General features: G+C 38.7%; 1 protein-coding gene across 1 annotated transcript; it reads right to left on the reverse strand.

Moving 5' to 3' along the window:
- Positions 1 to 1,826: 1,826 nt before the first annotated feature.
- LOC132122263 (synaptopodin 2-like protein) lies at positions 1,827 to 14,263 on the reverse strand. The gene is made up of 4 exons (XM_059532313.1): positions 13,987 to 14,263; positions 10,114 to 10,265; positions 9,306 to 10,027; positions 1,827 to 4,980 (listed from the first exon to the last, which is right to left on the reverse strand). Exons 1-4 carry the CDS (start codon positions 14,086 to 14,088, stop codon positions 2,360 to 2,362), a joined length of 3,597 nt encoding a protein of 1,198 aa, XP_059388296.1. The 5' UTR covers positions 14,089 to 14,263; the 3' UTR covers positions 1,827 to 2,359.
- Between the last annotated feature and the right edge of the window lie 1,412 nt (positions 14,264 to 15,675).

Here is a 15,675-nt window from a genome sequence, read left to right on the forward strand (position 1 = left end):
CACCTCTTGAATATAGCCATAAAAATACGATTCATTTTACATGATAAATATACATAAAGTATATATATATATATATATATATATATATATATATATATATATATATATATATATATATATATATATTATAAGCATAAAAGTATTACTTGCTCTGCGCACTCTTTGGAAAATTGTATAAGTTAGAACAAGCCTTTTATTCGGTGGAACTACTTCATTTTTAATATCGTCCAACAGCGCCACTCAGAGGGTGTTGAGATTACTACAGCTCCTTCAGCATAGAAGAAACTAAATATATTATTTAAAACAGTGAACATGGCCATTATATGATGGTCGTTTTATATATATATATATATATAAAATATCAGTAGATTATTCTAGCCTATACCTGAGAGCTACGAAATCACCACAACAAAAGAGAAAATAGAACACAAACATCAGCAGCTGTCATTTCTACATTTATTTTAATTGCTCTACATTAACTCATACAGTAGGAATTCGTTCACATAATCCCAGTCCCTGAACCCAATAATTCAGTAATCCATTACTTTCCATTTTCTCACATTCGCATTTTACACATATTTCCAACTTAAACTTTCCATTTTCTCACATTTGCATTGTACATATATTTCAGACTTCAACTTCAAATAACACAAAGCACTAAATGTAGTTGTTTGAATATAATTACAGTGTTTTCAGAATATTTAACACAAACGTAACACATTTACTAAAGAATTAAAGCTTTAAAAATGCTTTTTAGAAGCATGACATACATTCTGACAAACCGATTAGTACAAACAGTACAACATTTAAATTTTAGTGTATAACACTATCTAACTGCCCAAAAAAATGAAAAAGGCACTTTCCTTTCCTTTATTGTTGCTTTTTAAATTTTATATCAGTTTTATATCTTGCTTCATACCTCCCATAGCCATACCTTCCACTTTCTACTTGACAACAAGGTACATTATAGCTTTACAGCCGATCAACCTTCTTATCCTTAGTAGAGAAATGGTACCCACCATTTGATGTTATTTCATCCCAACAAGGCCATTGGGTATTTTCTCATAAAAAGCAATGCAAGAAAAGTTCAGCTAGGCATGTACAATTTCACAAATGCAGTTGAATTGCTCACACAAGTTATTGAAATGAATGTCATACCTGTTTGTCAAAAGCATCATTCACAATGAGTGCAAGCACCAGGGAAAGTGGTTAGGTGTCACATTTGCATAATATGTCATAAAGATAAAGCAGCGCTTTCAGAATTTGTCATCTAGTGTATTTTTTCAGCTGTCGTGTGAAAAAGCCCCAGCACAATTCACATGCCTTTCTAAATGCTCAGTCAAAACCTTGGCATACGCAGCATTATGATAACAAATTGAGCACATGCATCAAGCATCCATACTGAACCTCAGCAAACAAGAAGCAAAGGCTTTTGTGCAACGCTCTACACAAACACAGGCCTGGAGTCCAAATTCAAGATGTTTAGAGAGATAAAGGGTGGATAACATCACAAGTAAAGGGCATGGCAGAGGCCAGAAGAGATAGCAATTGAAGAGCAAGATTAGAGCAAGGGGGTGATTTGTACCATCTCTCCACTTGAAGATTTTTCTTTTTTTTTCATTTCAGGCCACTGTCACATTCTTTGTACACTTCTTTCATCTCTCTATCACTGAGACTTTAATAGAACTCGGGCAAATCCGTATCTTAGAACATCTTATACCACTTTTACATCCATTATCTTCTGTCACAGATTAATTCTGTAATATACATACATACATACACACATATATATATATATATATATATATATATATATATATATATATATATATATATATATATATATATATATAGTTTACTTACCCTTTATCACTCCATCCTTATGGCCCCAAGGGAAAAAAAATAACAACACAATCGATTATTATCACTTATCTTCCTTGTGCCCCCAGAACATAATGTCAAAACTGATTATTGTTAGACATGAATGCCATTATTTGATTTAGTTGCTCTCACAAGTAGTGACTTTGCAATTCTGTCTGTGGGTTAAACATGTTCATTTGGTGTAAAATAAATGGGATGAGAACTGAAGTAGAAACATGAATCAAAGTTGTGTGGAAAGTACATAAGTATCTCAACATTCTGATGAAACTGAATAATACATATACAGATATATGCATACTCTATTTTAAAATAACTGTGTACTTGTATGAAGTGACTGAAAATAATGAACATGCAAAAAATATATATCTTTGACTGATGTTTTTTTTCATATTACTGTAGACTAAAAATGTATTTAGCAGAACAGAGCTCAAGCACTCTTGTACTCTTGCCCAGGGTGGTAATTACTGTCAGTGGGCTCTCAGTAATGTATAGAGCCGGGCCTCCACACATTCGGTTGCAGACCCATGCTTGATGTACTGAAGCGGGGTCTGGGTACCCGTAGGTTCTGGATGCTCCCAGACCCTGAGGATCGCACACCAGCAGACAGGGGACTCAGCTCAGGGGCGCTCTTAAACTGCTTGGCTTCTTGGAATGGGGTGTAGGCCTGCCCAGGAGTGGGTTGTGGGATGTGCAATGAATTGGGCACAGGGGCAGTGGATATTTTGGGGAGAGCAGGCAGGGCTGCTGTGGGGGCAGGAGGTGGTGGTGAGAATGGTGCTGCAGGTCTCGGAGCAACAGGAGGCGGAGAAGTGACATTACTGTGCCACATCGGCTCACCGAGAGTTGTGGCAGAGCGGGGAACGATTACAGTAGGTGTCAGAGATGTGGGTGCAGACATGGGAGTAGGTGTTGAGAAACGTTTGATTTCATACACGTGGCTTGCTTTGACAGGCACTTGCTTCGGTGCGTTAAGGGAATTACCTGTCAAGCCAACACCATTCTGCTGCTGCTGATAAGTGGCAGTGTTTTGAGGCACTCCACCTCCATAACTGAACAAAGATGAGTTGAGCTGGTATGGCTGCCTGCTCACAAAGTCAAGAGCCTTTATACCCTGTTTGTGTTGGCCAGGCACTGTTTTAACCCCAACTTTAGCTGCATCATTAACCTTGGTGCCACGCTGGGCCACTGGAGGACAAGAAGGTGACAGCAGTGGATTATAATTAATGGGTGGTGGGGCTCGGATGTTTGGAGAGTATTTCCACTGAGCTGGGAGGGAGGGTGTAGGAGAAGGATCACGAGGATGCGCTGGAGATTTGGGCTGTTTATCCACCACGTATCGGTCCATGCGACTCTGTCTGCGTGCAAACAGCTCCGCACCTTTACCTTGCATCTGGGACATCTCAGGAGCTTGATGAGCTGGTTTAGGAGCCACTGCTGGTGGCATCTTGTATCTCTGTGCCTGCATGAAATTGCAAGCCTCTGCACCCAGGTTGAGAAAATCTTCTTCAGGGCCAGACTCAAACCCAGCCTCTGCACCCAAACGGGACCTGTCATCCAAGTTCTGCACCAGAGACAGTAGCTCAGGATTGTAAGATGGAGCCTTCTTCTCCTCTTTAGCAGTGAACATTGGTTTCTTGGATCCACTGCGACGAGCCTCCTGCAGGATGCCTGTACGGCCAGCAGGGACTGAGACCCGCTGCTCTCGAGAAGAGATCCCATCAGTGGAGTTAGAGAGAGAGTACTGCTGGGCAACTGGTGCATTTGGTGTTTCTGGAGTAGTGGATGCAACAGAGATGTATGGGTTGAAGGAGACTCTGTGTGCTAGGGAGGATTGCACATTTGGTGTAGCAGGAGCAAAGGCATGGACAGATGCAGGGTTAGGGGAATTGGGAAAACCTGGGGCATTTGTGAGCGGGGGAGAGAAAGGCTGTGTTGGCATATGAACTGGTGGAGGTGGCTGATATTGAGCAGAAACCGCATGATGGTATGGAGGACTGAGTGGCATTGCCTGTGTTTGGGGAGAAGAGTACGGTTGAGCCATACCAGAAGGGGAACTCAAAGATGTTACGTGAGAAGATGTTGGAGAAAAAGTCGCTGAGGTGCTGGAATAGGTTGGGGAGTAGAGTGGAGCATTTGAAGGGGGAGGAGAAAATGGACCTGAAGTGATTGAGGATGGAGAGATTACAGAGGAAGGACCATTGTAGGTGGCTGGTCTAGCAGGGATATACAGTGATGTTGTAGAAATAGCTTTCTTCCCCTCCGAGCCAGCAGGGGAGAAGGAAACTGGGATATTTGCCACAGACACAGCCTGAGCCTGTGATCCAACCTTTTTGGAAAGGCTGGGCCTGAAGACTACTGGAGCAGTTGCTGCACGATGGCTGACACAGCCAGGGGCAAATGGCCTGGCAGTCCTGTTGTGTACTGAGCTGGGAGCCGATAAGTCTGCTTGCTCTGGTAATGCTCCTGCCATTGATGGCATAGGCGTCTGGCCTGGCGAGGACAACACAACGCTTTTCCTGCTCACTACCAAAGGTTCCCCATTTACCATACTGGTACTATGAGATGTTACGGGTGTGACTGGAGTAACTGGGGTATAGGTCAGGCTTGAGTCTGCCTGATGCTGTGGCATGGAAAAAGCAGTGGGTGTAACCAGGTTTGACGTATGTTCTTCTGCTCTTTTCCTCTGTTGTTCAAAAAGCTGGGCTCCTTTACCTGAAGTGGCGTTTAGGCCTGGGCTAATCTCTGCATCTCTGTCGGGCACAACACACGCTGAAGTTCTCTTGTCTAGAACGTCCAGGTAACCACTGTCCCAGGTAGGGTCTGGTGCAGCAGAAAAACCGTCCTCGTCAAGCTCAGATTCACTCCCAGGAAACAGGCTTTCGTCCTCCGTTTCTCCCTCTGTGTTACTATAGCTTTCTCCGTCTACACTTCCAAAGCAGGTGAGAGTATACTTCTTGGCACGCTGGCGTCGCTTTTTGAACATAAGCACACCTTTAGAATGAGGGTTAGGAGCATCTGTCAAGAGCGAAGCAATGGTTCTGCATTTGGAACGGGCCTCCTTCACCTGCTTATCTTGTGAACTCTCACCTCTGTGTAGCTCTACGGAAAAAAGGATAATGTGTATATCAATCAGCGAGAAATACTTTCAAGGTCATTACATAAACCAGTAATATTAGTTGTAATATCACATTTTAAATCACTTAAACATAATGATGGTGCACATTTATTATGTATTTCAAGTTTATTAATACTGCTTCTTAATATGAGAATCACTGGATGCCAATTGTTTTCTATTCTGCATTAAGGAATGAACAGGCCTGTTAGCAGGCCTTGAATGAACAAATCTATAAAGTGACACCTATGACTTTTATATAACAGTGCCTTTGGTGATGAATGGGCAACATCAAACATAAAGTCACATATAAAGTCATCAAAACAAAGTTACAACGTTAATAAATCAAGCTGGCATTGTAATGATTGGAACACATTTTCTAGTTGAGTCAGAATAGCTCTGATATTAGACACTATAATGCAATGAGTTAGATGCTGAAATATCTGGCACCAACATGCTCATGGTAAATTACTGAGCTCATCCTTCTCTACAAATAGCCCATCACATTCTAACAGCTTGAGCTAGTAAACCCTGGGGGTCCAGGATCTATATTAAAAGACAGGGTAACGGAATCGGCTATTTCTATAAAAACAATCCAAAACTAAAAATGAAAACCTCAAGACTATAGCATTATTGCTAAGATTTTCTCTTTCTAATCTTGAGGACCTCAAAACATCCTCCACATTGGATAAAATTATGAAGCATAAAATTCAAAATATAAAATCTATAATATAATATAAAATTCATAAATAAAATCTCCAAACGAAGATATAAATGTGCTTTTGATTATAATTATCTGTCCAGACTTCTAATTATCTAGTCATGACAAAAAACAGAGGTTAACCCTTACAAACCTGTTAGCAACAAAACATGTAAAAATGTATAGTTTAGTTTTCAATAAATCAAAAATACAAGTAAAACTAACTTACACAAACACATATCAAAACTGATCTTTGTAAATCCGAGATCATGTAAATAATACCTCTGTGCTATCCATCACCTTGTCTCACCTTTCTCATTTTAACCTCAGTGTTGGATCATTTAGACAGAAAACAAGCCCCTATCACTCTGAAGCTTTACAGAAGCTATCAGGACTCTACCTGCATAGATGTGTCCTTCATGTTCTTCTCCAGGTAATGTGAGGCTTCTCATGTTGTTCAGCATAAAAACTGTGTTCCCAAGCCAGCCTTACTGGCAGGACACACAAAAACACATCAGTGGAGCACAGCCAACAATACTTGGGTGATCTGCCCACATTGGTACGAAATCAACCAGTCCATAGCCTGAGGTCAGGCCTTTTAAAGACCCTGTCACAGGCCCAAAGAAACCCCATTATGTCATTCAAGCTATTTTGGTCGGTGAACAGAGCTAACGGACATTTCCCACCTGTTTGGGCACACCTCTGCCTCTTCCTGGATAGGCTAGCTTAAGCTGAACGTCATATGGGATCACGCTGGCATCTCCAACCACACCACAATGACTTTAAATCTACTTTGACTCTGAAGCAAGTACTGCCAATCAGACTCTTTGAGACTTTGGAGGCAACATTTGACTAAAGGTCAACCTCTTTATCATGATTGAACAGTATTAAACAGTCAATTATATCTCTTGCTTTTTTACTTCAAAACCCCATTTTGACAAGTATCAGCCAGTTACCACAGTTGTGGCACACTGAAATATTTTCTCCGCATTTTTCTGAGAGACAGATAAATAATATCAGCTGCTGATCGGCACATTCACTATATTTTGTACTGTGCTCTTTCGACCTCCCACTGTGCTGTCACAATAACAGGTGTGCACACTTTGTCTTCTCTTCTTACCAAGGCTGTCTGAATGCCCTGGCTTATTCTGTAATTTCACCACTAACAGTGACAGAGAAGAGCAGCTGTCATGGACCCTTATCCTCACTGCAATAATGTCTCTAGCCTCAGTGATACGCACATGAGAGAATTCACAAACAAGAGTTCTAGAAGTTCAGAATTCCCAATGGAGATACAGAATTAAACACAGAAAACTGTTTATTTACACGATCCTCAAAATGTCCCATCAGTCTTGGAAAGCAAAGTGACCTTCAAACTGACTGTCAGCTGGGTGTCATAAGTTGAGGAGAAAGCCTTCCCAAATGCTTTCGAGAGGGGAATTAACACCCCATCAGCTACAGACACAAGATATATTGTTTGACTCCTAAGAAGTTTCCAATATGTGTTCATCTTGCTATAAGAAGAAATGTGAAAAACAGACTCCTAATCCTCATCATATCATTAACTACATCACACTGACACCTGTGTGTATCTCATATTTAAGGTCAGATTGTTAACCTTTGAGAAGGATAAGCTTTCAGATCATTTCCTAGTGACTCAAGCCATATGGTACTGAGTAAAAATCAGCAGTTTTCTTCAGTACAAATAGATATGACTAAAGGCCCGTTCACACCAAGAATGATAACTATAAAGATAACTATAAAGATAACAATATTAGCGTCCACACCAGCGAACGATGTATTCTAAGCGGACGCGCGTCTGCTGCTTTAAATTCTCGAGCTCGTTACAGCAGGATTGATTCTGATTGGTTGGCAATGTTTTTCATCGTTCATCAGAAAAAAAAATCGTTCTGAAAGTGATTCAAACTATATCGTTTCTCTTTGCCTTTATCGTTATAGTTGTGGTATGGACTCCGCTATTCTTTAATATTGAGAACGGTTTTTAGAACTATATCTTTATCGTTATCTTTATAGTTATCGTGCTTGGTGTGAACGGGCCTTAAAACTAATTAAAAAAATAAATCAATCAATCAAGTTGCAGAACCACCTACAACAGAAGTACCAGAAGTAAATATCATTCTAAAATGTAGGGTCTTCAAATATTTACAAAGTGGGGCCTTGGAATCAAAAGGGTTGATAACTATTGATTTATGTCATACAGGGGAGATAAACTACATGTAAAGAATATGTTTGTGTAACAAATGGAGATCATTATTAGCTCTTAAAATCATATTATTAGCACAGACTCAACCGTTTAAATGGAGAGAATGAAATATCACTGACACTGGACAGCAACTGGACATGCCTTTCCCAGCATGCAACAGAGGCCTGTGTTTTAGTTGTAGTTGAGTCAAGGGACAAATTTAGTCTTTTGCTCACTTGAGTCCAGCCCCTTCCCCTGCCCAATTAAACCCTGAACAGGGGGACATGAGGAACCCCCATCACCAAAATTTACACGTGCTCCATTTCAAATCCCAAACTACATGCGTATGATTATTTCCCATTGAAACATATCCTGTTCTTAGGCTCTGTGCTAACCAATGAAGCAATATGTATGTTTAACTACAATTTGTCATAAGAACAACCAGATATTAATGATTCTACACATTCAAATTTCACGAGTCTTAAAAACGCAAAATGTACTATATTTCAAGATGAACATAACTGAATATATTATATAAAATATATCAATATTTTCAGTCAGTTCATTCTGTTAATAATTTGTCAGACTGATTCAAATGGAACTTTGGTGTTTGTGATTAATTTTAAACGATTAATTAAAAAAGCCGCTGGATATGAGTAATTTGTTTATGAATGAAACTACTCTGGTCATGTTTGTTTTTCTGTTCAATCCATGAACACAGATCACTCATTTGTACCATAATTCTAAACTTGCGAACTATGGCAAATCAGTTACTTTGTGACCAGACTTATTCATAAAAAATAAAAAAAAACCTGTGTGCCCTTACTCAAGAAAATCAATTTTAAGGGTCAACACACAGTATGCAGAAATTAATAGACTGACTTCTGCCTTAATTTCATCAAATATCACTGAACCACACTCCTTCCTGATTGACTTCTATCAAGTGGATGTCCAAAGGTTAAATTTAACACAGTCCAGAAATAATGTATGAGGTAATGACAGAAAGAGATATAGGTTCAGAAATGCTGAGCTTATCTTTATCTTTATACACTTATCTTTATCTTTATATTATCTTTAAAATATAGTTTTTTGCATCCAAAATAAAAGTTTTGTTTATATAATAAATGTGTGTCTACTGTGTATATTTATTATGTAATAAATATAATAGGTAAAAATTGATAGCCTGAATTCACTGTAAGTCGCTTTGGATAAAAGCGTCTGCTAAATGCATAAATTTCATTTAACTGTTTAATTTAACACACACATACAGTATATATTTTGAAAATATTTATGTATATATTTATATTGATATAATTTATATTATATATAAATATATTTTATATATAAAAATAAAATAGTTTTTTCAAAAAAGACTTTTGTGATATTCGAAAAAGATGATTGGTACTCACTAGCTTGCTTAGCCTTGTCCATATACGTTACTGTGAGTTCTTCATCAACTGGGTTGTCCACAGGGCCCACCATGGGTACCATCTGTCTGTGAGGCGCAAGCATGAGAGCCTCTTTTGCCCGCTCTGGAGAAACAAGTGGAGGTGGGATAGTGGGGGGCTCCTGGAAGCCACTGTCCACTTCAGCAGCTCCTGATGGACTTTGGTCAGAATTCTCAGAGGAATTTTCAGCTTGGTGCAACCATTCAGCCTGTGGGTGCTGGTAGACCACCTCTCTGCGGGCCACCCCAGGCATAACACACTGTTGCTGAGTCCCCATTCCCTCTAGATCAGATACAGGCCAGCTCTGTGCTTGAGGGTACGTGCTGACATCCTGGGCGCTCTCATAGCCGCTCATTTCTGAAGTCTCCTCCTCTTGGGGTGAGGCTTGGCCAGGACTCTTGGCAGGAGAGCTACTGGGGCTTCGTCGTCTCTGTCTACGCTGCCTCTCTTGTGCCACCACATCTGCGTCACTGTCTGTCTCACCGTAGTAAGCCTCGCTTTCTGGAGGGGACGTTATCCACTCGAGGCCACCGGTGGGAGACATGAGCGACGCTCTGTTGACACTGGACCGTTTAGAGGTAAGTGGAGGCGACAGGGCTCTCAAGGCTGCCTGGTACTCCTTATCAATACGCGGGGAGGGGGCCCGACCCAGGAGCACCACTGACTGATATGCAGCTGGGGCCCTGAATGGAAAGCACAGTGATTATCTTGAGTATAAATTTTATAGCATGACTAACAACTCCTCGTGATAATGATGTCTCAGTCTGACCTTTTAATTCGCAGATGGAGGGTTCCTCTGCCACTATCAATCAGATTCATAGCCTCAGCATGGGATAGTGTTCCACAGGATACATCATTAATTGACACCAGCTCATCAGTCTCTCTGAGCCCAGCCCTGCAGGCTTTACTGCGCTTTCTCACCTTCAACAGCAGGGGGAGACAACTTCAGTACAAACTTTGTGTCGATGAGTTGCAGTGAGAGAAGATAAATTAATAGCTTATTTTTTACCTTATTTAAATGTGCAAGGCTTTCTGTGTCACCCGCTTCTATTTATTTTTAACTGTAAAAAAAAAACTACAGTATGCTGCTTGATATATTGTCATTATTATAAACACTTATTTACTGTATTTACTGTACTGTTTGTTTTTACTGTAGTTATTCTTCTAGTTTAGTTTTTACTAATGAATCCTAAGGTGAAAAAAAGTCTATTTCCACATTGTAAAATAAGGTGGATATAAAGCACACACATTTCTAGCCATGATTTATTTGTTTATTAAGATTGCATCGCCTGTGAATATCAGTTTAGTTAAGTATAGTAATCGGTTAGTATGAGTCAAATTTATTGCATGTGAATTTAAGCTTATCACACTCTGGTTCACTCTTCATACTGTTACTTATAAGTCAGTGGGTTATCTGTATTTCCGAGTGGCAAGTGATGGTCTCACGTCATAGTTGTGGACTTTCCAGTGCTGGACTATATTATCACTGGCTACTTTTCATGGGTAAAATACATAAACCTTTATTACACCTTAAAGGGTTAGTTCACCCAAAAATGAATTTTTTTTCATTATATACTCACCCTCATGTCATTCCAAACCCATAAGACATTCGGTCATCTTTGAAACATAAATTAAGATATTTTTGATGAAATCTCAGAGCTTTCTGACCCTGCATAGACAGCAACAGAACTACCACGTTCAAGGCCCAAAAACGTAGTAAAGACATCGTTTAAATAGTCCATTTGACATCAGTGGTTCAACCATAATCTTATGCTTCATGAAATTACGTTTGAAGCACTGATGTCACATAGACTATTTAACAATGCCCTTACTACATTTCTTGGCCTTGAACGTGTCAGTTGTGTTGCATTCTATGCAGGGTCAGAAAGATCTCGGATTTCATCAAAAATACCTTCATTTGTGCTTTGAAGATGAACGAAAGTCTTGGATGAGTAATTAATGACAGAATTGTCATTTTTGGGTGCTCACCACTAGAGGTGTTTCACTCATTAATATATTTTTAAATGAATTTGTGAATCATTATATGTATTCACTAAACTTGAAAGCAATAATATATCTGAACGCTGTGATTCAGAAGCATATAGCCCTTGGTATAAGCTTAATCTGAACGCTATGATTCAGAAGCATATAGCCCTTGGTATAAGCTTATTATAAAAAAAAAATGTTTGCAACAAATCGGTTAAATGAATGATTCAATGACTCACAAAATGACCAAAGACACACAAGACTGAACTTATTCAGAATCTATTTTTGTATGTATTTTATTTTTTATTTTTTGCCTTAAAACACATCACATACATGTTCAAAGAATAATATATTCATATCATATATTAAATTAAATTGTTCTGAATAAGCATAGAATCAACTGGGATTAACTGGGATTCAAATAAGTTCAGTGTCAGATTAAAGATTTGTTAGGCCTCATCCTGTTGGTTTTGAGTAGGGATGAAGAGGGATGAAGCTAAAGTATGTTTAAAGAGAGTCACTATGGCTTTATGCCCATCTTCAAATACCATCTCCTTGAGAGTACAGCCTTTTTGAGGTCATCTGTCAAATATGAGAGCGCTGTTTCGACACTCACTTCACCAACACTTCACCAAGCTAAAAGTCTGGCCGCATTCCTGTCTTTGTCCAAAGGCACTTTATAAATGAACTGTTCTAAGGGACTGGAATAATGTTTTCACTAGCCCAAAGCATAGATTTATATTCCCTTACAAAGGCCTAAAGGGATTATTTTAGCTCAGAGCAGCTCAGACTATTTTGTTTTATGTAACATCTAATTTTTAAAAACGCTTTTTGTATGTGCAAGTTGTAGACAAAAGTAAATGCTATGAAGACCATTAAAAACAACAAGTGGTGTTAACACTGGTAACAAAAATTTGTAGATGGAAGAAAATAGATGAAAGCCGGGCCCATTCACCTTCTTTTTATTGACGATCAAATGGTCTGAGAATGCAAAAAGGGGGAACAACATGTGCAGCTGGTACCAGGGCAGCTGTTGCCTCTTGGCAGACCTGAACCGGGGCATGTCATGAATTCACCATGTGTTGTCCACAAAGCCTAAATAAAGTGCTCGGCTATTGTAAAGAGTCAGTTGTCACTAAGTCTCAATAGATTTAGCTTAAAACTGCATGTTTTTGAGAAGTGAGACTGTCTAATTTAGTACTAATATAGTAAATTAAGTCAATGTGTATTGTGTCAGATAGCAAAGGACTGAATGGAAGTATGAATGCATTTACATTATAAATACTACAAACAGGTATTATGAGGACGTGCTGTTCATCTTCAGGCATTTTCAAAACATTGCCAGACCATTTTGCTTGCTGAGCAAGTGTCACTGAGGTCGTTCTAGATGTCAGGATTAGAAGAAGCTATCAGAGAGCCCTGTGGATCAGAATAGCTCAATTAAAAGTAGAGATGGTCATGGAAAAAAAGGCCACACCACAAATGGAAACAGATGAAAGTCTGCAGAGGTGACCTTGAAAGGAAAGACGAGAAACGCCCTGCTGCTGGACAAACATTTTTTTCCAAGCAAAAAATATATTTCTCTGAATAAAAAAGTCAGGGCCATCTCTCTGTGATGGATATCTTTTCCTTCAGAACATGGAAAGAGTAGAGCAGACCGTCTCTGGCATTGCTCACCACTCCAAAATAGCCCTTAGATCAGGGAAAATGCATTGCACACAGTTGTCACTTAACAAATGGGGCATACTGTGCTTATAAGTAGACACTGTGGCTGTGATTCTACTCAGTCCTGAAATAACATCCTCATTTATACAGAACTGTGTGAGAATCCTTCTTTGAAATATCTGGATTCCAGAGGACGCTAAACAAAAGCTGTCAATTAGATAAGAGTGAAGAGATGCACTATGAAGCCTAGCAGGTTTATCTATATAGAGCAGTAATGCGTGCCAAATAGCTCTTGAACAGCATTTATCAACAGATAAAATAAGTGCTCTCTGGCCTGTAGGGGAATTTTGACTTGACAGTATTATCTTATTAATGTTTGCCCTTATTAAATATGAGATAAGTAGGTGCTATATTTTAACTACAATAAAAACATGCAATAATACTGTAATTAAAAGGGCCCAAAAGTGATATATGACAAGCACATTTTTACACATGCTAGAATGTGCCATTTGAGTCTTTAACAGGAAATGTCCTCAATAACATTATACTCTTGATGGCTTTTACATTTACATTCCTCACTGACACGTGTTCAACAAACACATCTGCTCAGCTAAGTCAGACCAGGCGCACATTAAATGCAATAGACACTGACAAATTTGATTAATATATTAATTAAATAATAAAAAAAGTAAAGAAAATGTAAATTTTACATAAGTTACATTTAAAAATAATTGTTCATATTAGACGATGTGATTTTACAAATTAGATATTTGCATGACAAGTAAATTACATTAGAATATAAACTACATTAGAATATACTTACATATACATTTATATTATATATTTGTAAAATCACAAAATCACATCATAGTTCAATTATGTATTATGTAAAATATGTACTCATATTGCTCAAGTCGGAATAATTTAATTTGGAAATTTAATTCATTAAAATAAAAGAGACCCATTATTCACCATCTAACTGTCCCCTTACCTTTGCCACTTGGAGGGGTTTCTGGTGCTCAGCTCCTCCTTGTAATCGGAAACCCCACGGTGCACCTCCTGACAGGGTCACCACTACCTCCTCTGTGACCATTTTTATTTGGTTGTTTCTGTGTCTCTCGTTAGTGTTTCTTGGTTCTTAGTTTCTTTCAATAGTATTGTCCCATCCCTGGATGTTCAGTCCTCCTCCGTGGCCCAGTCTGCCTGCAGTCAGTTCTGAAAGGTGAGCGCAGACACACACCCCATGGGCCATGAGCACATGGTGTGGGGAGAGCAAAAGGGGGCGGGAGGAAGCGAGAACGCCTCTATCTCTCTATTCATTGGAATGCTGGGTCGGCGGGTGGGGGTGCGCCGTCTAGATCCAGGACCTCCTTCCTTCGTCCAGCTGGCCACACTTGTCCTGTCAATCCTCTGCCACATCCAAAGGATGCTGATAGACCCTCTAAAAATAAATACCCCAGCAGCCCCACTGAGCTTTATCTGTGAATGCCCTCAAAATGTGAAGGGAGCTGTTAGAGGAGATATTTTGGGAGTCAGATAACACTAGACCATATTGCAAATTAAAATGAAGCTTAATGATGGTCATTAGACATTATAAATAAATGTTTAGCAAACTGGTTATTCCTGTGGGATTCATCAGCTAAATAATAATGGGGACTTGCTCATTTGCAACTAGAAATAATGTTGCTCTAGATGTTTGTGTGAAAATATTTTATTGTAATCAGCTATGCTTTCATTTATTATTTAGATATTCTCAGTGTCATTTGGTCATTTATCTTTGGCATTTATTCAGATTTGTATTTGTTTTGATATTTTGCTTTATTTTTATCTTTGATTTACAGCACTATGAAATAATCTTATTCATTTAAATGAACATTTAGTGATTGAACAGATGCTTTTATCCAAAGCTATTACAAATGAAGACAACAGAAGCAATCAAAACTAACAAAAGAGCAATAATAGAAAGTGCTGTGACAAGTCTTGGTTATAGCCTAGTGCTGTATTCATTCGCCATTAAACATTTTAGATGTTCTTAAAGAAACAGTTCACTCAAAAATAAATATTTGCTGAAAATGTATGTATCCTTAGGCTACCCAAGATGTAGGCAAGTTTGTTTCTTCATCGGAACAGATTTAGAGAAATTTATCAATACATTACTTGCCCATCAATGTATTCACTGCAGTGAATGGGTGCCATCAGAATGAGAGCCTAAACAACTGATAGAAACATCACAATAATCCAGAATACGACTCCAGTTAATCAAATAGTCATTTTAACTTTAAACCTTTAAAAATGTATTCCCTGTTGTCCTTTCACATTAAAAATGTAGAACTGTTTTGGAATGTTTTTGCTTGTACATGATGCCTGTTCTGTGCGTATTTCTCTTCTGTTTCAGACAATGAATTTTTCCCTGCAGAAAGCAATATTATGGATAGATATTGGAACGGATTGAAATTAATTAACATCTCAGTAGTGAATTTGTTTATTTGAGTTGTGTAGATTACTTATAAGAATATATTAATATTATAATTATCATCTGTTCTGACTCTCATTCTGATGGCACCCATTCACTACAGAGGACCCATTGTTTAGCAAATTATGTAATGCTAAGTTTCTTCAGATCTGTTCTGATGAAGAAACAAACTTACATACATATTTACATATTGGATGACCTGAGAGT

This window comes from Carassius carassius, chromosome 40 (assembly GCF_963082965.1).
Source record: "Carassius carassius chromosome 40, fCarCar2.1, whole genome shotgun sequence".
In the NCBI taxonomy this organism is placed as follows: domain Eukaryota; kingdom Metazoa; phylum Chordata; class Actinopteri; order Cypriniformes; family Cyprinidae; genus Carassius; species Carassius carassius.